This window comes from Caretta caretta, chromosome 21, assembly GCF_965140235.1.
Source record: "Caretta caretta isolate rCarCar2 chromosome 21, rCarCar1.hap1, whole genome shotgun sequence".
Taxonomy (NCBI): domain Eukaryota; kingdom Metazoa; phylum Chordata; order Testudines; family Cheloniidae; genus Caretta; species Caretta caretta.
In genome coordinates, this window is record NC_134226.1 from 15,250,461 (window position 1) to 15,274,562 (window position 24,102).

Below are 24,102 nucleotides of genomic sequence, written 5' to 3' on the forward strand. Positions count from 1 at the left end.
TGCCCCAGGAGCTGGGCCCAAGGTTTCCAGGCCGTGGGGGACACTGCTTCAGAGTAGTGGCTGAAATGCAGCAGTGAACAGCTGTGTTAGAGAAGGTGCCAGTCTCTAATGCCCCGCCGACCCCTTCCCCTGAGCCCCGTGGTGGAGGGGGCACCATGCCCTTTGCGGGCGCTAACTCTGTGCGTTGCCTTTGCAGACATCACCCTACAGTGGCTTATTCAGCACTCAAAGTCCAGGAGAAGCTGAGAGCCCTGAGACCACGCCTCGGAGCGAGGAAGATGCCATTGTCCAAGCCCCCCTTCTCTCAGTCCCCTGCTCTCTGTCCCTCTCTCTCTCTAGATGGGTATTTTTAGGGGACCCGAGGCTCTGCTCCTGCTGAGACGGAGCTCCTGTTTTTATTGTAAAGAAGCTGTCGGACTCCTCTCTCTCTCTCTCTCCCCCTCTCGTTTTGGCACTGTTCTGTTGTGGTCGATGTGTACACAGTATATATATATGTATATATCTATTTTAATTTAAGCAATTACGCTGTTACGAAACTGGGCTCTGTGACCTGTAGAAGTGCTGGAGGTGGTTGAGCCCCCAAGGCAGTATTGGGAGGGTGTCGTGGGAGCGGAGCGGAGCGGCTTGGCTGGACCATTCCATGCTGAATGCAGGCCCCTATGGGGGCGTCCCTCCAACCCTGAGGCCTGTGGGCCCCTCTGATATCTTCACTAGGTCCGGCTCTCCCCCTCCCCGCCCCCCCACCAAAAAAAAGCCTTTAGAGCTCCCCGTGCCCACCCCCGCTCTCTGTGCTGCATGTGGACATGGCCCTGGGGGGCAGGGCAATGGGGGCTTTTGAGGTCAGCAGTCTTGACCAGGCTGTGGGGAGTCAGTGCTGTGCCCGTCTACAGAGCCACCCCTCCTGCTCCTAGACCTCTGCCCCTTCCCCAGGCATTCGGCCTTTCGATCCCATGCTTAGGCAGGGATTGGGCGCTGGCAGGGGCAGGGGCAACTCCCTCTCTCCCTCTCTCTCCGCTTCCCTTCCTGCAACCCAGGCCCCAAAGTCTCCGCAAGTGACTCACTTCTGCCCCCTCCCCTGGCTGTGGAGGAAGGTGGGGGCACTCTGCCATTCCTCCAGGTTGCTTTGGGGAGGTCTCCAGCTCCTTAGACGCTCTCTGGGTGGGGCGAGCTGTGCAGCATGGGGGTCAGGGTGAGCTGGTACCTGCGGGCCAGCGACCAGCGCCTTGGGAATGCTCTCTGTGCCCAGAGCTGGGGAGGGAGCCGTGGCACCTGCTAACCCAGGTCCTGCCGAGGCCCGTGCAGAGGGGTGGTGTGCAGCACGCACTCACCTGTGCTCTCGTGACCTGTCATTGGCTCTGCCGTGGGGCTAGGCCCCCCTTCGCTCAGGGGAGGGCTCAGCGCTGTTGCAATTGCTGTAGAACTGAAGCCAAGGACAAAGCTCCGAGGAAGGCCTTTCCCCTCTCCCCATGCTCCAGCATCCGGGAGCAGGGTTCCCCTCATGCTGCAGCCCAGGAGGGGGTGTCTGCCCCAGCTCATGTACCCACCTCATACCTGGGAGATCAGGGGCTCAGGCTCTGGTTAGCCAGAGATGGGAAAACCCCTTCCGGTCTCGTCCCGCCCTGGACCCACGGAGAGAGATTGTGCCCTGCGGTGGGGCTATCCACCTTGGCTTCTGGGTCTAGGGGCATGGCTCTCCCTTCCCCAGGAGGGTCTGTGTGTTGAAGGCTGGCAGCCAGAGACCCCACCCCACACCGTGTGAGTCCAGGAGCTTTAGATATCTCTGCCCCCTTCCCACCCACCCACCCCCCCCCGGAAGTGAGGCAGGCTTCCCTGTGCTCCAAGTTCTGGCAGTGGGGCTGCCTTACGTCCACCCCTGCAGTGCTGGGTGTGGGCTCCCCCTTGCTTGATGTGCTTCCCCCTCTAAGCTGCTCCCTTCCATTCCAGTGATGTGCATGTTGGGAGGAGGGCTGGCCTTTGTTGGGGTGGGGGGAAGGTGTTTGCAGCAGGATGGGGCATGTCTGGCTGCCCACAGTCCCAGCACAGCAGAACTGCTCTGGAAGGTGCCAGGGCTGCTGTGCAAAGCTCCCCATGACTCTGTTCCCATCCCAGGGCTGTTCACTCAGGGCTCTCGTGGACTAGAAACAAGCTGGCCGGCTGTGTCACACTGCTGCCCCCGGGTCTGTCCCAGCCCCAGAGGGGGCACAGCTGAGAGTGCTGGCACAGGGGCACGTCGAGGGGGTGTTGGCCTCTCTCCCAGTACGCAGGGGCCAGAGGAAAGGCCTGTCTCCAGGGAACGGCGGGGCTGATGGGCCCTGTGTGATGTCAAGGTGGAATTCCTTGCCCTCTACAGCCCCGGCTAGTAGGTCTGGTCTCCAGCCAGCCAGCGGCAGGGAGGGGAAGTGGCAGCCAGGCCTGGAAGGAGGGGAAAGGAGCACCAGTGTGCTCCAGCCCATGTGACTTCTGTGCAGTGCTGGAGCCTGCTGATGGAGCCTGGAGGTGGCCTGGAGCCGGCTGGGGGCGAAGCGGCAGGACCCGGGGAAGGACCATGAGGCGGCTGCTGCGCACAGCCTGCCTCTGTCCGGCTGAGGGCAGCTGCCTGTAATCCAGGCCCAGCCGCATCCCCCCCGTCCAGTGTGTCAGCTCGGGGCGGCCAAGAGCCCTGGGCTCCTTCCCCGGCCCCCCACTCTGCACAGCGCGGGGGCGGGGGCGTCCAGCCTGCTTTGTTCTTCTCTTTTCTCGTTTTCGCAGAATTGCACAAGGAGCCATTTCCATGGTTTATTTAATGACTTGTAAAGTGGTGTCATTTATTCCTTTTTTAGGAGAGATTTTTTGGCTCATATTGACCTTCTCTGTTGGGAAATGATTCTTGTAACTGTACAATTTTTTTTTTGGCCTCCTAATCATAATAAATTAACAGTTTTGTGTTGCGGGGGCGTGTTTGCTGTGGTCTTGTTTCCTCTCCTCATCTCACCAGCCTGTCAGGGGTCTTGGCACATGGTCCATCTGCCAGGGACGACTCGCACCCTTGCACAGTTAAACCAGGGCTTTCTTGGGCACTGCCCTATTGCCCGAGGGCGAGAGCAGCTGGGGCTTGCTGTCAGGGCTGGGGCTTGTCGTTCTGAGCAGGGGCAGAGGCTGGCAGTGGGGCTCATCCCCCATGTTCACCCTCTCATAGCCCACTCGACTTAACCCCTTCAGGCATGTAACTAGGTTGGCAGCCGAATCGTCAGCTGGGCAGCAGCCTCAGCTCTTCCTGCTGTGGTAGAGATGACGGAGAAGGTGGGGGGGAGAGAAGTCTCCCAGGGCCTCGTGTCCTTGACCCGCAAGGTGGAGCTGGAGGGGGGTAGTGTTCGTCACCCCCCAACGCTGCTCTCCAGCTGCTCCGCACCATACTCCTCAGTCTAGCCTGGTCTCACTGCATGGGGCTCAAGCTGTCAACGTGGCGGTCGATGCTGCAGGCACAAATCTTGCTTTTTGTGCCTGGGAAAGGGCATTTAGCTGGGTCGAAGATTTAGATGGCCGCTTCTGGGACGGTGACACAAAGCCCTCAGCTTAGGGCGGCTCCCTTGCCTTAGCCTTGTTGACACTGGGCTATGCCCTGCTATGGGTCTGGGTTGTGGTGGGTGGAACACCTCTACCTCCAGCTCCCTCCCCCTGCTCTCCTCACCCTCCGCACCAAGGACAACTCCTTGCCCTGTGCAGACTTCTGAGGACCCAGCCCTTGCTTTGCACTATGTCCTCCCTGTCTGTTTAGGGTAAGCCCTACAGGCCAGGCCTGGCCCCCAGCAGCGGGAGAGGGATAAGCTCCCTTAAAAGCAGGCTCTCTGCCAGCCCACCAGCCCCGGGCTGCCTGTGCCCTTGTGCCCCTCCTCCCGTGCTCCTTTCCCTGCGCTGCTGGCCTTCTGGGCTCTGAGTAAGTGTTGGCGAGGTGCCTAGTGCTGCTGGGAGAAACTCAAACAAGCTCCGGCGGGCCCCCTTTCAGCATATCCCGTCCTGGATTAGCACAGTGAAGGCACCTTGAGGGGCAGAGCAGGCTGGGCGCCAGAGCGAGCCACGCCAGCAAGTCTTGGGGGGCGGCGAACGCAGCACTCAAGCCCCAGCCAGCACTAGGGGAAGCTTTTCCCACCATTGAAAGGCCGGGCTGGGGCTGTGTGCTCCTCTCTGCTGTGCATGCCCAGGGCCCACCCATGCCCTTGTGTACCTGACTCTCCGCGCGACAGCGGGGCCTCCTGCCCCTGCCCTGTTGCACACCTGGAATTTCAGCAGCAGGTGGTGGCCTGGGGGGCAGATCACCGGGGGGCGGGGAGCTGTCCCGAGCTGTGAGGGTGCAGGGCCAGCATGGCCCCCGCCTACTGTGCTGGGAAAGTATCTGCTGCAGGCTCCTTCCCCCTCTTGCTCTGAGCTGTGGCCTCTCCAGGCACCTGGCTGCTCCCCACTCGTACCCACCTCTTCACGCAGTTGCCTCCTTCCAGTTGGCCAGGGCCGGGTGCAGCCTTATGCCCCCCTCTCAGGTGCGGGCTCATGGCCTAGGCACTGGGCTAGTTGCCAGCAATGAAGGAGCGGGGGGGGCGGGGGAGGGGTTGCTGATAGAAGCCCCACTGGGGCAAATGCACCCCATCCTACCTGGTGACCAAAACAGGGCAGCTCCCCCTGCTGCTAATGTGGGTGTGTGGGGGGGGGTTCTACAGGTTCTTGGGCATTTGCATGCAGAGGGGTTGGCATCCAGGGCCCCCTCCAAGGGCACTGAGACTGTGCCATGGAGGGAGACCCTCCGGTGAGGCAAGACCAGGGCCTCCCTGCTATGGGAGAGAGCGAGCGTGTTGAGTGGACGTGGGTCCGAGAGGCTGGTGGAGCAAAGGGGGGACGTGGAGCATGAGACTCCCCCTCCCCCAATAGGGTGTCCCCTGACTGCCCTACCCGGGATGGGCATGGGATGCCAATGCGGCTGAGTGCCATACTCCAGCCCCCTCCTAGAGTCAGGCAAAGCCAGGGCCAGAGATCCCGTCCCCTGTGGGGTGTGGGGACCCTTGCTCAGGGGCAGGGGCGCTTCCCCCAGCAACTCATTACCGCAGTGTGAAGGAGCCCGTCTCCCCTCCTGCCGCACTGGTTTCGGCCCCTTTCTGGTCTCCATCCTACCCCTGGGGCCTTTGGTGGGCTGGGGCAGGTGCCCCCCTGCGCTGCAGGTCCCATATGCTACTTTCAACCCTGTTTGCACACTGGCAGCCATCCCTGCCTCCGGCTACCCCTCCCCGGCTCGCTTTTCTCAGCCTCTCCCGCCAGCCAGCCTGCCAGGCTCCGGAACAAGCCCTGCATTGTTCCCCCTGGCCCCAGCTCAGGACAAACCAGCACAGAATGAGCCACACGAAGGCAGCTCCCCCCGCCCTGCAGCCCTCGTCCTGCATGCGAGTCACAGCAGCCCCCAGCCAGCTGGCTGAGCCTCCCGCCCCCCAGCCGGGAACGCACCCGGCCATGGCGTGCGGGAAGGACTGTCCGGTCCAGCGGCTCCACTCCTCCCGCACCATCGCTCCCGGGCACCAGCCCTGTGGGACCTACTCCTCCAGCATGTCACCAGGGCAGGGCGGCACTTGGAAGGGAGTGAGGGGGCTGCAGAAGGGCAGGTCCCCGCCCCCCTCCCGGCTTCCATCATCTCTCAGCACATGCCATGCAAGGGCTGGGATGCTTGGCTAGCGAGGCGCTGGGGGTATGGCATGTACACGCAGGCAGCTGCAGCTTGGCTCCGCATGTGGACGCTTCCCCCCCAGTCCCCCATCTATCCATGTAGGCATTTACCCTGCGCTCATCACACCCCTGTGGCCCCCCATTTCCCTGGCTGCCCCCACTCCCGCTGCTTCCCCTAGAGTCACATTTTAATACCCTGAGCTGGAGCTGGTTGCAGAGGCCAGGGCCTGAAGCCTCCATCATCTCCCCCCACACATGCACACCCTTGGGGCGATGAGGGGTTGCTGGGCTGATTGATGGCCCCTCGAATGCCAGGGCTGCCCCCTGCCTGCACAGCGAAAGGAGCGAGCGGCCCAGCCCGCCCGCGAGGGCTGGTCTCCTTGGGAGCTACCGGGCATGCACGGCTGCCAGCGGGACCTGGTGCCTTTACTGAGTGGGGGGATGGGGGGGGCAGCCTTCATGCTCCCGAAACAAAGACAGGGGCTTTTGTCTCCATGGCGACAGGCCCAAGGGAAACCGGTGGGTGTCATTCCCTGGACAAAGCCCTCGCTGAGCTCCTGGTGCTTAGCAACCACCTCCCTCGCCCCGTGGCATTTCACCGGACTGGGGGTGGCTGCCGAAGCGCAAGAACAAAGAGCTTTAACATCCCTGAGCAACCGGGGGCCAGGAGGCTGAGGTGGGGGTGGGCAGCAAAGCCGAGCCAGCCGGCTCAGCCCGGGCTATGGGCCTGCGTCCCCAGTCATTGCCGCCGAGCCACCAGGAAGGACCGGCTGGGCCCATTCACCAGCTGCTTGCCCCGGTTCAGCCGAGCCTCCCGGCGACTCAGCTGCTGTCTAGAGACCAAGCAGGTCACGGGACCACGGCCTCCGTCACCGGGCCTGGGCACAGATGTGCCATGTGGGAACAGAGGCCAGTTTTCTAGCCTATCAGTTTCTCGTTCACGCCACCTGAGCTGAGATTTCTCCGGCCTGCCCCGGCCCTGGCAGGCTTTCCTGGCCGCTGAAGGGTGTGATCAGAGACAGCCTCTCACACACAACAGGATCCTGGGGCAGAGCGAAAGCAGGGGGCTGAGGAGGAGGTGTTCCCTGAGCTGCCTCAGCGAAGCGGCCCGTGCTACCAGTGACTGGCGCAAGCTTCATGGCGCTGGCCCATCCCGAAGCCGGGGCTGGGGACGCCGCAGGGTCGGGGGTGATGGCTGTAAAACACTCGGGCAGCCGTTGGGTAATGAGCCCTTTGCACTCGGCGCATTCTCGGCCTGAGATCTCAAAGCGCTGGGTAAGCTGCAAGGCGGATGGGGCTCCATCATGCCAGTCCCCGACTCGCTCTGCACTGGACTTCTCCTGGGACGGGCTGATTTCTGACACACCCTGGTTCAGACGTGCCAAGAGAACAGCCTCACTCCATGTGGCCATATCTGTCCTGCTGGAAACCGGGGGGGGGCATGTGGGGCTGGGCAGCATGACGTTGACGCAGCAGTTTGCTGCCCTCTTCCAGAGCTCCCAGCGCCTGAGCTCAGGCTGAGCGGGGGGTGAGGTTTTAGGCTGGTTCTCCGTGCAGCTGACCCAGTTTCCCTGCCAGTGCCGGGTAAAAGGCCCAAACTCTCCTCGCCTGGGAAGCCAGTGGTGCAAACCTGGGAGCCCCGCCCTGGGGACAGTCCTGCAAAGGGTGGTGCCGTAGGGATTCAGAACCAGGGGCGAGGGAACCGTGGCCCTGTGCCATGTGCCACGCTGCTCGGGGCTGAGCTGGGCGTCACTATGAACTTGGGGGCATTACCTTGCTGGTGTGCATTGGGGGGGGGCTTGCCAGGGCCTGGCTAGCGGGATCAGAGAGCATGGGCATGAGGGGGATGCCAGCAAAGAATGACTTTCGGGGGTCACAGTTTCTCTCCCCTGCCTGGGCACGGAGATGGATTCTTGCCCATTTAGGGATATTCAGAGGAGTTTCTTTGCACATTGGTTCTTCTAAGCTGCCAGGGAGCTGGTGGACCCAGAGCTGGGTTGTTTGCCTCCTCCTCCGGCTGCTGGGTGCACAGAAAGCCTGCTTTGTGGGCACGTGCGCTGGGCCCCGGCTCCTGTTGGCTCCTTTCTGCTTCACAAAAGGCCCAGGTGCCATGTGAAGGCAGCAGCCAGCAGAAACAGGCTCTCTGTGTCGGTGCCGAGGGGGGAGCGGTGCCAGGCTCCCCGACAGGCTGAGACCCTGAGCTTGTGCCCTACTCCCCTCCCCACCCCCACTGGCAGCAGCCTTCCGGGTAAGGCCGGGGCTCTCCAGGACTGCAGCCTAGCCTGCAGCTGCAGAGGAGGAGCTGGGCTGGGGGGCTGCGCTTTGCCCCAAGCTCACTGTGCCCCTCTGGGGATCTTCAGGGGCGAGGCCAGCTCTTGTTCTTGGGCTTCGGAGGGGTAAGGGACTCGCCCGCGCGCTGGGATTAGGGCTCAGGATTAGCTGGCGCTCAGCCCGGAGTTAAAGGCCCCACACGAACATGATTTCTGCTAAGGTGGGAGCCTGATCCTCGGCCTCTTCGGGCTGCTTTGTGCCACCAGGGCTGTGCCCCGCAGCCAGAAAGCAACGCTACCGATGCAGTGCCACAGCTACAGGGTCATCTCCCGCTGGCGTGGAGCCAGCCTGGGGTATAGCCAGCATGGCACCACCTGCTCTCTGCCCCTCTGGTGCCAGGGATGGGTCAAGGTGAAGGCCCAGGGAGGAGCAGCACCTTGCACTTGAGCCATCCACCACTGGGAGAACTATCCCGCGGGGCTGATTCCTGCCAGCGTAACTTAGAGCAGCCCCAGGAACGTGGGAGCAGACAGGCGACTTCGTTACCTGTCCCCTGCCTGCCTGTGCACGGCTCCCCTGGGCCCCAGCACCTGGCCCAGCAGGCTCAGTTGGATTGTCTCCAGTTACACAGGGCGATGACACTGATCTAAATGACCAGCCCTTCCCAGCGTCCAGCTCCCCAGGATGGGCCGCCGCCTCCCCATGCCTGGAGTGGAGGGAAGCACTGCGTGGGAAGACACTGATCTAAATCCGAAAGAGCTGGGCTGGCAGCCCCAGGCCGTTGGATACACGATGGGCAGCTCAGCAAACCCAGCCTGCTGCCCTGTGATACTGCATCAAAGAACCCGCCTAGCTGGAGGCCCTTCGTTCTGTCTAGTTAGTGATTTATTGAGGACAGGGTACTCGTACAAGGGGAGAGTTTAGATCCTACAGGAGTCTTTTCACTGCAGCTGCCTCCCGGTTTGGGGGATGGGCTGGGGGAGGAGGAGGATGGTGAGAACCCAGGGTACGTCGGACAGGTTAATAGTCACTACGTCCTCTAGGAGACACTATGGCAACTCTCAGTCCTTGAAGTGCTGCAGATGGGACCTTTCCGAGACATCCCCTCACCCAGGCCAGCAACTCCTCGGAGCCGTGCCAGGGAACTGCGACTGGAAGGTGCCCGTGGCCTTGGTGACTCTCCAGCAAAGGCAGGAGAGCTCCCTAAGAAGCCACATCGGCCGGCAACAGCACTAACGTCCTTGCTGGGTATCAAACAAGCCCATGGCAGGCATGAAGATGCCCCGCTCCATCTCATGTGCAGACACAGGCTAAAGTAACAACATTTGGTCTTGGGAGACGCCAAAGGAACAATCTCTACTGCTTCCCTCGGGGCTGGTGGAGTTTAGCAAGGCGTGCCCAGGGCCACGATCTGTGGAGGTGACTCCCTGGGCTTGTCGAAGAAGATGGAGGAGGACATCTCTGTCTTCAGCTTGCTGTCTGAGCTGCTGCCCTCGCTGGAGGCTGCGTCCTGGCTACACTCCTCACAGCAGCAACAGCAGCAGTCCATGAAGGCCTGCCCCAGTGGCTTACAGAGGCAGAGAAGCAGCACGGGGGTGACAGAGCACTTGAAGAACAAGAAGAACTGGTTGATGAGGCTGAGCAGGTCCAAGGTCTGCTTGGACATATCCGGGGACAGGTAGGCCACCACGACGTTGCAGATGTTCTCGGGGATGGTGCACAGGCCATAGATCACCGTCAGGCCTATGACGGTGCAGTTCAGCTGCCTCTCGCACTGGCCGTGTTTGGACCCCCGGCACTCCGCCTTCTTCTCGGTGCTGCTGATCCTTCGGGTCACCAGCTGGCAGCTCACGGTGAAGAGAATGGGCAGGCAGAAGTAGCAGCCAAAATACCACCACATCCTGGCATTTTGGTAGGTGAGGACCAGGGAGTAGACGGACTCCGGCAGCTCCAGTGAAGGCTTCATGGTGCAGTACTCGGTCACCAAACCGGAGACTGGCGACGTGTCCTGCGTCAGCTGCCAGAGGAGAATCTCAGGCACAGAGAGGGTCATGGAGCCCACCCAGATGACCGCCAGCTTGGCAATGATAGACTGGCACTGCTCTATGGGCCGCATCTTGAGCTGAGGGCTGGTCGCTGCGTGGAACCTGTCGATGCCCAGGGCACAAAGGCTGAAGGTGGTGACACCTAAGGAAGACACCTGGGGACATGGAAGAAGAGACAGGCTGGGGTCACTGTGTGGCACTAAATGGAGACAGGGTTGCATTGGCGAGAGACACATCAGGCCTTTACAGCTGGTGAGATGGAAGTTTGCAAGGCAGCTCTTTGCTCGTCAGTGAGAACACTACTGAGCTAGAGTTTAAGGGGGTTCCCAGGGCTTGTGCCCCAAATCTGACCCACCTGCCAAAGTTTGACCATTTCCCAGATTCCAAAGCCCTGCATTTCTAAAGCAGCCACCGAGGAATTAACAACCACACATCACAACAGTTCCCAGCCACCCGACTGTTTGTTAAGGGGCCAAGAACACCATTTCCTGCTTCTTCTGCAGCAGTGGGGAGCACTCTGAGGGCAGGAGCAAGGGCTGCAGGGGAGGTGAAAGTACAGCTACAAACCCAGTTCACACACACATTCCTGTGAGTGACTGTGCAATGCAAGTGCCTAAGAGGTGCCTGCAGCCGGAGACATAACTGCACCTTCAGCGCACGGCACGGACATTACATGGAGCCTCACCGCACCTGGGAGGGAGCTCGAGCTGCCCCCAGGAAGTAAACTGAGGCAGAGGGATTCAGTGACTTGCCTGAGGCTGCCCAGGGAGTCCAGCGGCAGAGCCAGGAGGGTTTGAGCCCCTGTGCTCATCCCTCCAGGCCAGGGCTCTCCTCCTTTTTCACCCGCTTGACTAGAATGCCTGTCCCGCGCGCCCCTCCCATAACAGCTCCAAAGAGCGCGGACGAGGGGTTGGAAGCTCACTTAAGCTCACTTGACTGTGTGCTTGATTGGTTGTTTGAAAAGGGTGGGAACTGGGAGTGCTTTGTTCCAGGTGAGCCTTAAGTGGGCCTGACTGTATAAAAAGCCAGTCAGCTGCGAACCAGCTGAGCAGCGAACAGCACAGCAGCTAACAGAAGGAGTTGGCCTGGGGAGAGCCCATTTAGGCTTACACCTTGCCGGATTCTCTGAGTAATTACTACAGCTCCTGAGGAAGCTCGTAGAAGGAAGGTAATATGGATGGGGGGTGTTCAGCTGTTGTGACCTGCACTGGATGTGCTATGTTTGTCTTTCTTCCACAGGACAGATGCGACTTTGTCTGTACAAAGGGCAAGCTGGTCTCCATACGGGAAAAGAAGGTTCAAGGTCTGGAGAAACAGGTATCGACCCTGCGTTGCATAAGAGAAACTGAAGATTTCCTGGATGGACATCAGAATATGCTTCTACGGACACAAGGTTCTGAAGAGTCAGAGCAGGCTGCGCAGCGAGGACAGGAGGACGGTGAAGAAATTTGGCATCATGTGACCTCCAGAAGAAAAAAGGGGAACGTCCATGTACCAGCAACGCCGGTACAGATAAGTAACCGTTTTCATGTTCTCTCCACAGGTACTAAGGTGGAGAGTGGACCAGATGATACTTCTGAGGGAAGGGAGCAGAAGGAGACTCCGCCGATTGGAAGGCATGAGATGCCCTGTCCTAGGGTTGGGGATTCCACGACCACCGCTCCCAAGAGAAGGAGGCGGGTGGTGGTGGTCGGGGACTCTCCACAGGGGGACTGAGTCATCTATCTGCCTCCCCGACCGGGAAAACTGAGAAGTCTGCTGCTTGCCAGGAGCTAGGTTTCGCGATGTGATGGAGAGACTGCCGAGACTCATCAAGCCCTCGGATCGCTACCCCTTCCTGCTTCTCCATGTGGGCACCAATGATACTGCCAAGAATGACCTTGAGCGGATCACTGCGGACTACGTGGCTCTGGAAAGAAGGATAAAGGAGTTTGAGGCGCAAGGGTGTTCTCCTCCATCCTCCCCGTGGAAGGAAAAGGCCTGGGTAGAGACCATCGAATCATGGAAGTCAACGAATGGCTACACAGGTGGTGTCGGAGAGAAGGCTTTGGATTCTTCGACCATGGGATGGTGTTCCAAGAAGGAGGAGTGCTGGGAAGAGACAGGCTCCACCTAACGAAGAGAGGGAAGAGCATCTTTGCAAGCAGGCTGGCTAACCTAGTGAGGAGGACTTTAAACTAGGTTCACCGGGGGAAGGAGACCAAAGCTCTGAGGTAAGTGGGGAAGTGGGATACCAGGAGGAAGCACGAGCAGGAGAATGCGAGAGGGGAGGGCTCCTGCCTCATACTGAGAAAGAGAGACGATCAGCGGGTTATCTCAAGTGCCAATACACAAATGCACAAAGCCTGGGAAACAAGCAGGGAGAACTGGAAGTCTTGGCACAGTCAAGGAATTATGATGTGATTGGAATAACAGAGACTTGGTGGGGTAACTCACATGACTGGAGCACTGTCATGGATGGATATAAGCTGTTCAGGAAGGACAGGCAGGGCAGAAAAGGTGGGGGAGTAGCACTGTATGTAAGGGAGCAGTATGACTGCTCAGAGCTCACGTATGAAACTGCAGAAAAACCTGAGAGTCTCTGGATTAAGTTTGGAAGTGTGAGCACCAAGGGTGATGTTGTGGGGGGAGTCTGCTATAGACCACCGGACCAGGGGGATGAGGTGGACGAGGCTTTCTTCCGGCAACTCGCAGAAGTTACTAGATCGCAGGCCCTGGTTCTCATGGGAGACTTCAATCACCCTGATATCTGCTGGGAGAGCAATACAGCGGTGCACAGACAATCCAGGAAGTTTTTGGAAAGCGTAGGGGACAATTTCCTAGTGCAAGTGCTGGAGGAACCAGCTAGGGGCAGAGCTGTTCTTGACCTGCTGCTCACAAACCGGGAAGAGTTAGTAGGGGAAGCAAAAGTGGATGGGAACCTGGGAGGCAGTGACCATGAGATGGTCGAGTTCAGGATCCTGACACAAGGAAGAAAGGAGAGCAGCAGAATACAGACCCTGGACTTCAGAAAAACAGACTTTGACTCCCTCAGGGAGCTGATGGGCAAGATCCCTTGGGAGAATAACATAAGGGGGAAAGGAGTCCAGGAGAGCTGGCTGTATTTTAAAGAATCCTTATTGAGGTTACAGGGACAAACCATCCCGATGTGTAGAAAGAATAGTAAATATGGCAGGCGACCGGCTTGTTTTAACAGTGAAATCCTTGCTGATCTTAAATACAAAAAAGAAGCTTACAAGAAGTGGTAGATTGGACAAATGACCAGGGAAGAGTATAAAAATATCGGACTTGCAGGAGTGAAATCAGGAAGGCCAAATCACACCTGGAGTTGCAGCTAGCAAGAGATGTTAAGAGTAACAAGAAGGGTTTCTTCAGGTATGTTAGCAACAAGAAGAAAGTCAAGGAAAGTGTGGGCCCCTTACTGAATGAGGGAGGCAACCTAGTGACAGAGGATGTGGAAAAAGCTAATGTACTCAATGCTTTTTTTGCCTCTGTCTTCACGAACAAGGTCAGCTCCCAGACTGCTGCACTGGGCAGCACAGCATGGGGAGGAGATGACCAGCCCTCTGTGGAGAAAGAAGTGGTTCGGGACTGTTTGGAAAAGCTGGACGTGCACAAGTCCATGGGGCCAGATGCGTTGCATCCGAGAGTGCTAAAGTAGTTGGCGGATGTGATTGCAGAGCCATTGGCCATTATCTTTGAAAACTCATGGCGATTGGGGGAGGTCCCGGATGACTGGAAAAAGGCTAATGTAGTGCCCATCTTTAAAAAAGGGAAGAAGGAGGATCCTGGGAACTACAGACCAGTCAGCCTCACCTCAGTCCCTGGAAAAATCATGGAGCGGATCCTCAAGGAATCAATTCTGAAGCATTTAGAGGAGAGGAAAGTGATCAGGAACAGTCAGCATGGATTCACCAAGGGCAAGTCATGCCTGACTAATCTAATTGCCTTCTATGATGAGATAACTGGCTCTGTGGATGAGGGGAAAGCAGTGGACGTGTTGTTCCTTGACTTTAGCAAAGCTTTTGACACTGTCTCCCACAGTATTCTTGCCAGCAAGTTAAAGAAGTATGGGCTGGATGGATGCACTATAAGGTGGAGAGAAAGTTGGCTAGATTGTCGGGCTCAACGGGTAGTGATCAATGGCTCCATGTCTAGTTGGCAGCCGGTATCAAGTGGAGTGCCCCAAGGGTTGGTCCTGGGGCCGGTTTTGTTCAATATCTTCATAAATGATCTGGAGGATGGTGTGGATTGCACCCTCAGCAAGTTTCAGATGACACTAAACTGGGAGGAGAGGTAAATACGCTGGAGGGTAGGGATAGGATACAGAGGGACCTAGACAAATTGGAGGATTGGGCCAAAAGAAATCTGATGAGGTTCAACAAGGACAAGTGCAGACTCCAGACAAGCGCAGGACGGAAGAATCCAATGCACCGCTACAGACTAGGGACCGAATGGCTCGGCAGCAGTTCTGCAGAGAAGGACCTAGGGTTTACAGTGGATGAGAAGCTGGATATGAGTCAACAGTGTGCCCTTTTTGCCAAGAAGGCCAATGGCATTTTGGGATGTATAAGTAGGGGCATTGCCAGCAGATCGAGGGACGTGATCGTTCCCCTCTATTCGACATTGGTGAGGCCTCATCTGGAGTACTGTGTCCAGTTTTGGGCCCCACACTACAAGAAGGATGTGGAAAAATTGGAAAGAGTCCAGCGGAGGGCAACAAAAATGATTAGGGGACTGGAACACATGAGTTATGAGGAGAGGCTGAGGGAACTGGAGATGTTTAGTCTACGGAAGAGAAGAAGGAGGGGGGATTTGATAGCTGCTTTCAACTACCTGAAAGGGGGTTCCAAAGAGGATGGCTCTAGACTGTTTTCAGTGGTAGCAGATGACAGAACAAGGAGTAATGGTCTCAAGTTGCAGTGGGGGAGATTTAGGTTGGATATTAGGAAAAACTGTTTCACTATGAGGGTGGTGAAACCCTGGAATGGGTTCCCTAGGGAGGTGGTGGAATCTCCTTCCTTAGAAGTTTTTAAGGTCAGGCTTGACAAAGCTCTGGCTGGGATGATTTAATTGGGGATCGGTCCTGCTTTGAGCAGGGGGTTGGACTTGATGACCTCCTGAGGTCCCTTCCAACCCTGATATTCTATGATTCTATGATTAAGGCAACGCAGCAGCTGAAAACAAGGGGGAGACCCAGGCTCACGAGTGGCCGCATGCCTTCGGACCACCCCCAGGCTCCTTGCAGGCCTTCCCGTCCCTTGTTATCCGCTCCCCCGTGTGCTGAACAAGCCCAAGCTGTTGTTGTCCAAAATCAGCCCCTGGGCATTTCCGCTGCATTGAGAAACCCAGGAAAAACGTCTCCCTCTGCCAAAGGAAGAGGACACAATTGGTTGGAAAAAATGCCAAGTTCTGGGAGGGTTCAGAGTGAAAATAAACACCATCAGCCACTCTGCAGCCACCGGGCCAACACTGCCCACTCACTCGCAACCCCAATCCCACAGCCCTTGTGCGAAAGACATGGTCACTGTCCATTCACAACTGTTCACACACACGTGCGCTCGCTGGGCTCCACCGTTCCCCAGAGTCCGAGATGCCAAGGGACCATTGGGAGCAGCTAGTCTGGCCCCTGTACAGCGCAGGAAAACCAGAGCCCATCCCCGAACTAACTGTTTGTGGTGCTAGAGCAGATCTTTCAGAACAACATCCTGTCTTGATTTAAAATTTGCCAGGGAAGAATCCACCACAGCCCTTGGTAATTTGTTCCAATGGTTAATTATCCTCCCGGTTAAAAAATTACAGTCTTTATTTCCAGGCTGCATATGTCTAGCTTCAACTTCCAGGCATTGGACTGTGTTAGACCTTTAGGTGCTAGGCTAAAGAGCCCATGATCAACTCCTTGTTCCCCGTGTAAGGTGTCACAAGTACTCCTTTTCTTTTTACAGATCAAGTCACCCTTCAACCTTCTCTTTCTTAAGCTAAATAGCTGGAGCTCCTTGCGTCTCTCCCTATAGGGCAGGTTTTCTAATCCATCTCATAGCTTTCTCTGAACCCTCTCCAATTTATCAACATCCTTCAACAGCAAAATCCTGCAGACACCACAACTGGACACTGTAAACCAGCAGTGAGCAACCCCCTGCCAAGCACACATGGCCCTTTCTGACCTCTGCAAGGGAAGTTCTCAGTGCTCAGCAAATATCTGACATTGGTCCCCTTTTTTTTTTTAAACCAACTTTTAACATTTAAAAAAAGTTACTCCCCTGGGGATGCTGGCACAGGCCCTTCTGGGGATGGCAGGGTGCTGCCCACCGCCATCCTGTACTTAGCCCTCACTCCAGCATGTCCACACTATCCGTCTCAGCAGTGCCTCCGGGGCGCTCACCAGCCCCGCACTGGCTATTGCATCATCAGCAGAGACACAAGGACGTTCCTTCTGCAGCAGTCCCTTCCTGCCCAGCGGTCTCACCTCCGCCCGCCTCCCTGCCTGCTTACATCAGCATCCCCTCACCATGATCCCAGCGCGTCCCCTGGGTCCCTCAGCATTGCTATTGGTATTCCAGTGGTGTCCACACCAGCTCATGGCCCCGTTGCGCCAGGCGCTGCACACACAGAGACAGTGAGAGCTCGCAGTTGAACTCTGATGCCGTGGGAGCTCATTTTGAATGGAGGGGTGGAGCATCGGGGCAGTGGTACAGAAGTGGAGGTCAGGGTGTCTCTCTCGCCGGGGACAGCTGCTGCCAGCCCTGATTCCACCACCCCAATTCCTTCCTGCTGCCTGGCCTGATCCCACATGCTCCGGGCATGGGGGCAGAACACAGATCACAATATTTCCACTTGCGGGTGCTTCCCCTCAGCCTGCCACCCCCCCAGTTCTGCCACCTCTGGTCTAACTGGACAAGAGAAAGGATGGGCGGTTCTAAGCTATGGAAATTAAGGGCCCCTCTATTCAGCAGCTGGGAGGGCGCTACGCAGTGCGGGAAGACAGACCTGTGCTAGGTGGAGCAATGCAACCATGGTAGCTCACAGTAGCTGCCAGGTACGTCCCCGGGGGTCGGGCAGGATTGGACTTGGATGGCTGGCCTTAAGCGGAGCTGGTGCATCTGGACGTTTACCCGAGCTGGGCAGATGTACCTTTAGGGACTGGACCAATCTCCAGGGATGCAGCCCGGCTCTTGGAACTCGGCTACAGGAAAGAATGGCCCCAGCTGGGCTAAATCAGTGTGAAACTGGATTGGGGTACATCAGTGCAGCCCCCCATGTGGACATTCTTAAACTGGAATAAGAGCACCCACCCCCGGGGGGCTGTATCGGCATCAGAACCGATATAGTCACAGCAGGGCCACTTCCTTCTGCAGGCAAAGCCTTTGCCCCAAGAAAGCCGGCTACAGAGCACTACGCTAGGGAGAGGAAGAGGTTCTTGGCTGCTGGGACTGTGGGAGCCCCCCTGGCCTGGCCTGCACCCCCAACATGCCCTGCCCCTCCCACTGCCAGGGCCTGACCCTTCCTCAAGCCAGGAGGCAGGAGGGCAGCTCCTGAAGGTGGCCATTCAGCACTCCAATCCAAGGGTGGCTGCACCTTGTATAGACACATGCCAGCTGGCTTTGAGCTAGCTAGGGCCAGTAACCCAGCCACCCAAGTACAGACCCAGGGTCCGGACGGACTCGTCCAGCCCATGCTGCCGTGGCCTCGCGGCTACTGTTTTTGGCGCTAGCTCGGGGATGCCAACCGTGGTGCAGTCACGCCGCTGGCTGCAGCGTGGACGGACCCAGAGTCTCTGCGGGGCAGGACATGCAGCAGCCAGGATCCAGCCTCCCGGCGTGGGACCCACTGCAGCACGTTCCTGGGCTCTGGGCTTCTGAAGGCTAGAGGAGGACCTGGGTTGAGCCCGCTCTAGCTGCCTCACTAAGCCTAGCACGCTCCCGAGCCATTTGCTTCCAAACCCAGCAACCACCGCGCCTCCTGCGGGCCCCCCGAAAGGACCAACACTGGCCAGGGACTGAGCTACGCCCCCCTCCCCAGGCTCTGAACCCTGCACCCCTCTGAACTTCTTGCACAGAGGTGGGCAAACTACGGCCCGCGGGCCACATCCGGCCCGTGGGACCGTTCTGCCCGGCCCCTGAGCTTCTGCCCCGGGAGGCTCGTCCCCGGCCCCTCCCATGCTGTTCCCCCTCCCCCGCAGCCTCAGCTCTGGGCGGGGGGGGGGCTGCGAGCTCTTGCCGGGCAGTGCAGCTGCAGAGCCCGGCCTGACCCTGTGCTCTGTGCCGCGCGGTGCGTCTGGCTCCAGCTGGGCGGCGCGGCTGCCTGTCCTGGTGCAGCCGCCCCCCCAGCCACCGGTGCTCCAGGCAGCACAGTAAGGGGGCAGGGAGCCGGGAAGGGGGGTTGGATAGAGGGCAGGGGAGTTCGGGGGGTGGGGCAGGGGCCGGGGAATGGGGGGGTTGAATGGGGGCAGGGGTTCCGGGGGCAGTCAGGGAGAAGGGGTGGTTGGATGGGGCAGGGGTCCCGGGGGGGGCAGTCAGGAAGGGAGGAGGAGTTGGATGGGGTGGCGGGGAGCAGTCAGGGGCCGGGGTTCCGGGGGCGGTCAGGGAACAGGGGCGGTGGATGGGCCGGGGGGGCAGTCAGGAAGGAAGGGGGGGGTTGGATAGGGTGGTGGGGGGCAGTTAGGGGTGGGAGGTCCGGGGGCAGTCAGGGGACAGAGAGCGGGGGGGGGGTGGATGGGGCAGAGGTCCCGGGGACGCCATCAGGGAACAGTGGTGGTTGGACGGGGCAGGAGTCCCAGGGGGGCTGTCAGGGGGCGAGAAAAAGGGGGGGTTGGATAGGAGGCGGGGGCCGGGCCATGCCTGGCTGTTTGGAGAGGCACAGCCTGCCCTAACCGGCCCTCCATACAATTTCTGAAACCCAGTGCGGCTCTCGGGCCAAAAAGTTTGCCCGCCCCTGTTCTAGCAGGTGCTAGGGTGACCTAGGAGCAATCTGGAGGCCAACCAGTGAACCTGGCCAGCTGCAGCTCTCGAGGGCCGGGGGGCGGGGGAGCCCCAGCAGCACGTTGTTAAGACACGGCCCATGGACACAGCCCCAGCCCCCAGCCTAGACCCCCCCAGAGAGAGCAAGTGGTGACCAACGCAGCAGCGCCTGGCTGAGGACATACTACGCCCCCCCGTCAGACTGACACTGCCCATTATCCCGGCTGCCTCCTCCACTGAATGCGCCCTTACAGCAGCCTGACTGCAGGGGGCTGTGCCGGCTGCATCACTTGCAGCTGGGCGCACCACTGGGGCCGCTCCCCACCCTCCCGGAGCAGCCGCCAGCCCCCAGCCCGGGACGTACAGCATGAGGGGTCCGAGCACCATTCGGCAGGGATAGGATTCCTCCCAGGGCAGTGGGCCCAGCATAACGCCCAGGCTCTTTCAGGCCCCGGGGGAGCCTCGCACCGGCCCCTGCACTGGGTGTATTTCCAGGTATTTCCCGCTGTGACGAAGTGGGACTGTTCTTAATGTTTCGTCTGAATAGTGTGGGGATGCCTCAGTTTCCCCTAGGCAGTTCTTAAATATCTAGCTGGTGGGGTAAGGGTGTGTGATCCTTGCAGAGCCCTAGAGGGCAGGTGTGTGCAGGAATCTGGACACAGAGAATGGCCGACACCCTGTTTCCTGGCAACTGATGGCCTGGGCCCTTTCCCCCTGCAAGGTGAGAGCTGAAGGGTTGGAGAACAAAGGAATCCGGTGACCTCCTTGCCTGGGAAAGGAACAAAACCCAGAGGAGGAGGGGCTGGAGGGAGTTTGAGTTTGGGGCTGGCTGGGACATGGAGTGAAGGGCAGACGTGGTTGTCTGGCTCACTGCCCCCCAGAATGGACCCAGCTGAGGGGTCCTGTTCTCTGCACATACAAGCTCTGTTTTAGACCATGTTCCTGTTGTCTAATAAATCTTCTGTTTTACTGGCTGGTTGAGAGTCACGTCTGACTGCGGAATTGGGGTGCAGGACCCTCTGGCTTCCCCATGAGCCCCGCCTGAGCGGACTCGTTGTGGGAAGCGCACGGAGGGACAGAGGATGATGAAGGCTCCGAGGTCAGACCCAGGAAGGTGGAAGTTGTGTGAGCTTTGTGTCCTGAAAGGCTGCTCATAGGAAGGAGACTTCTCCAGAGTCCTGCCTGGCTTCATGGGGAGCAGTTCCAGAGCATCACCCAGGGACTCCATGACACCCACGTTGCCTTGCAGCACGTTATTGCACGAGGCAGAAACTACAAAAGACCACCCCCGGCCCTGGCCCCGCGGAGCCAAATAGGTGCTGGTTCGTTAGTCATTATGAATTATATTGCGTTCCAGCCGTGTATGTCCAGGACCGCACTGTGAGGGCTGGACAGACGCAGCGCCCGACGCCAGGCCCCGCCACGTGCAGGTCAGTCGAAGGGATTGGCAACCTGCAGCAGTTGCGGAGATCCAGGTGCCGGGTGGCTTCAGGAGGGAAGGGATGCTACACCAGAGCATTAATTTCCTCGCCTGGCTGACCGGAGGAGGGGGCATCGGGTGGCTACCTACCAGCTGCCTTCACTTGCTTTCTCGGTAAACCCTGATGCTGAACAGGAAAAGACTGGTTTTCGATGGAAGAGGAAACAGATGGTTGCAGACGTTTCCTGACTCCAGTCTAACCCTTCTGTGCCTCTGGCACTGCCAAGGCAGCGCTGAGATGTCTCCCACCATGGCAGCGAAGTGCTGGACTCTCCTGAACAGGGACGCGCGGGAGGTTTTTGGAGGCTGCGTTTCGGTGAGGCTGAGACCAGCGGATTTCACAGCGAAGAGCAGCAGAGAGCTCTGGGGAATGTGACCAACTTCCCGGCCTGCCATGCACCAGGCACATCCAGCAGCCTGCGGCCAGTCCCGAACTGACTCCTCGGGACAGATCTCCAGCCGGCGCACAGCACCAGAGCTCCACTGACACCAGGGCGGCGACGGTCGACCCACATCAGCTGGGGATCCGGCCCGTTGACTCCAATGGAGCTGTGGCCGATGACATGAGGCAGGGGCCCCAGGGGGGCAGTCAGGAAGGATCCGGCCCCCCCATGCGCAGTCCTCTGTTCTCACTGACACCAGCTATCTATGCCAGCTGGAGATCTATCTAGCCATGCTGTCAGGGTGAGGGAGGGGAGACTCGGACTCCCCGGCTGCAGCAGGTCCAGCGCCAAGCTCCCGGCCCCCAGACTCACTTTCGAGCCCCCCTCCCCCATGATCTCAGTGCGGCTGGCAGGGGCCAGGAGAGGCTGAGCGGGGGATGGGTTTTCCTCGGCTCGCATGCACGGGTTCTCCAGGGTAACCTCCCTCACAATGCCCCTCTCCCCACCCTCCCGCCTTCATCCCTGGGGTGGGCCAGGAAAGACACTACCGGCGGCTCAGCTTGACTCTTTGAACTAGCCAGAGGCACAAGCCCCCAGCCCTTGAGCAGCCCTGCCAGGACCAGGTACCCTGAGGCTGTGGGGTCTGCCCTGCCGAGGTGTGACTGCAGCGTGTGCAGACACAGCTGTGACCTAGCGAGCTGGCGTACTGGCAGAAGGGCAGCTGCAGGCTGAATAATTTCCCAGGGTCCTGGGTGGGCAGGTACCAGGCCCCTGGAGGCTGGGGAAGGGGCAGGTTGCCCTGGGCCCCCTGTTTGAGAGGGCACCTAGGCCGAGTGGCATTGTGACCTAGTGTGCAGGGTCACAGGGCCACTCAGGTTTGGCCTGGCTGCCCCTCCGGGGTGATGGCGGGATGGCTGGGCTGGGATACACCTGAGGCCGCCAGGTTGTAACACCTGGAGCAGGGAGCTGGGCCCAGCCACGCAGGATGGGAGCAGCTGCTGTGGGGTGAGCGTGAGGCTGCAACCCCCCCCCCCGGACCCCCCTCCTCAGTCATAAGATTTTTGGAAGGGTTGGGGGGGCCTGGGTTTCAGATTTTGCCTCTGTCCCCCCAAAACCTCTGTGCAGCCCTGGCTGCAGCCCATGGTGCTGCAGCTTCCCTGCCGTGGGTCATTTCTCTAGCTCGATCAATGCTAGCTCGGGCCTGTCTATGGCCCGACCCTGCGTCAGCTTCTGTCTCCCCCAGCCAAGGACACAACCCCCACCCCAGCTCTGAATCCAGCTCTCCTGACCGCGCGGAAGCTGGGACAGAGGCTCTGCGGCTCCTGCTCTTTCAGGCCAGCCCGTTTTCCTGCGTATTGGGCGAGCGCAGACGGGGAGAGACGTGACTCTGTGAAAATGGCACCTCAGTGTGTCTGTTTATTCTGAACACCAGGTGCTGATCTGGCCCACATCACTGTACTACACCCCTGGCTCAGCCTGCCCTCCATGAGCGACAACTCCGCCTGCCCTCTGGCTCGCCACCCGCACACCCCGCCGCGACACAGGGCCTGGCACTAGCAGGCTGCGAGCGTGGGGGGTAGAATGGGGGGCCACTCGTCCCTAGCTGGCAGGGCTGGCAGCAGTCCAAGCCACTGGCTACAATCCCGCAGCTGGGGTGCTGAGAGCCAGGCCCCTCGCTTTGGGTGCCCAGATCAGGGTGCCTGGTTTCCAGAGGGCTGGTGTGGATGCCCCGCACCACTGGGGACCAGGCCACTTATTTAGGTGCCAACTGTTAGGGGACCAAGAGCGAGGAGGTCTCTGCTGTGTCTCTGGTCTGTTAGCAAAAGCAGACCCCTGGGCGGGAATGAGGGAGGATTTTAGAGTCCCTTTTCTCACTCTACACAGCCCATGTGGCTCTGGGAGCCCCAGACTACAGCCTGACGGGGTGGGGTGACCAGACAGCAAGTGTGAAAAATTGGGACAGGGGGTGGAGGGTAATAAGTGTCTATATAAAACAAAACCCCGAATATTGGGACTGTCCCTATAAAATCAGGACATCTGGTCACCCTACAAGGGGACTGGGGCTGTGGTTGCTCCATACAGGGCCTGTCCCACACTCGCTGTCTGAACCCAGATGCCTGGGCCCCAGGCAGGCTTAAAGTGCTGGGCCATATGGGGGAACTACACCAGCACAAGCCCTGAGGGGTGAAGTGGCACTCAGAGGGGTTGTGCTGGGTCCCCTCTGAGTGCCACTTCACCCCTCAGGGCTTGCGGGAGCGGGCATACACCATCTGCCGGAGCCCCCGCCGGCCCCTTACCTCCATGAAGGGCACGATGCGACAGGAGATGTCCCCCAGAAGCCTCTTCTTGGTGATCTCGTTGAAGATGACCATGGGGAGGCAGAAGAAGAGGACGAGGAAGTCCCAGAGAGCCAGGCTGGCCAGGATGGCGTTCCAGGCGCTCTTCAGGTAGTAGCTGTGCCAGACGATGCACATGACCGACAGGTTGCCGATGATGCCCACGGCGAAGACGATGAGGGAGAGGAACATCACAGCGTAGGCGCTGTAAGAGTTCTCCGTCACCGGGTACAGGGGGTTCTGGATCTGCAGACGCTTGTCCGGCGCCGTGGGGAGGTTGCCACGGGGGTCTGTGCCTTGCAGGTCTGTGTGGGTCCCGTCTCGGTGCTCAGCAGGGTCTGTGCTGGACGGCACCAGGGGCTTGGTTGGCTGTAGACTGGCTGGGTTGATGGGCCGGGGGAACTCCACCCTTATCCCCGGCATGTACTGCTGGACTGACTTGGAGTCCTCGTCCTTGGTCCCTCTGCGCAGCCGCTCCCTCGTCAGCCGTTCTGAGGCTGGCGGGACCCGGTGACCGTCCCGTGGGTGCCACACCTTCCCAGGTGATCCCAACACAACATCGTCTGGTAGGTCAGGCCCCAGACCCCCTCCTCCGTCCCCGTGCTCCTGCCCGGGATGTGCACGGCGTCCCCGGATCAGCGGGGCAGTGCCCAACGTCGCCATGGCCCCTGAGGTCTGCAGCACCAGCAGTGAAAGCATGAGAGACCAAGGCAAAGGCATCGCTCCCTTGGCACCAGCTCCACCACGCCTGCAAAGCAGAGGTGACCCCAATCCCGGGGCTGCGGAGAGACGGAAAATTCCCCAACTTGAAGGAGGAGTGGAGGAGCCGCGTGGGGTGAGCCGGGAGGCAAGAGAGGCTGCAGGCTGCTCTCCCAGCTCCGACCGCCGCTCTGGGTTCTCCGCAGAGCTCTGGCCAGAATAATAAGAGTTTCCCGCAGCCAAACCGGCCCT

General features: G+C 59.3%; 2 protein-coding genes across 2 annotated transcripts in view; one reads left to right on the plus strand and one right to left on the minus strand.

Annotated features, from left to right (window-relative positions):
* Positions 1-2,927, plus strand: part of ARL8A (ARF like GTPase 8A) — a 42,187-nt gene extending 39,260 nt beyond the window's left edge. Inside the window, exon 7 of the mRNA XM_048826384.2 lies at positions 197-2,927. Within this exon, the coding sequence (XP_048682341.1) occupies positions 197-246 (50 nt within the window). The 3' untranslated portion in view covers positions 247-2,927. The remainder of the gene's footprint in view (positions 1-196) is intronic.
* Positions 2,928-8,817: 5,890 nt separating this feature from the next.
* Positions 8,818-24,099, minus strand: GPR37L1 (G protein-coupled receptor 37 like 1). Its single transcript, XM_048826886.2, has 2 exons — positions 23,113-24,099; positions 8,818-10,150 (listed from the first exon to the last, which is right to left on the minus strand). The coding sequence occupies exons 1-2, from the start codon at positions 23,869-23,871 to the stop codon at positions 9,335-9,337; spliced, it is 1,575 nt and encodes a 524-aa protein (XP_048682843.1). The 5' UTR covers positions 23,872-24,099; the 3' UTR covers positions 8,818-9,334.
* Positions 24,100-24,102: the final 3 nt, after the last annotated feature.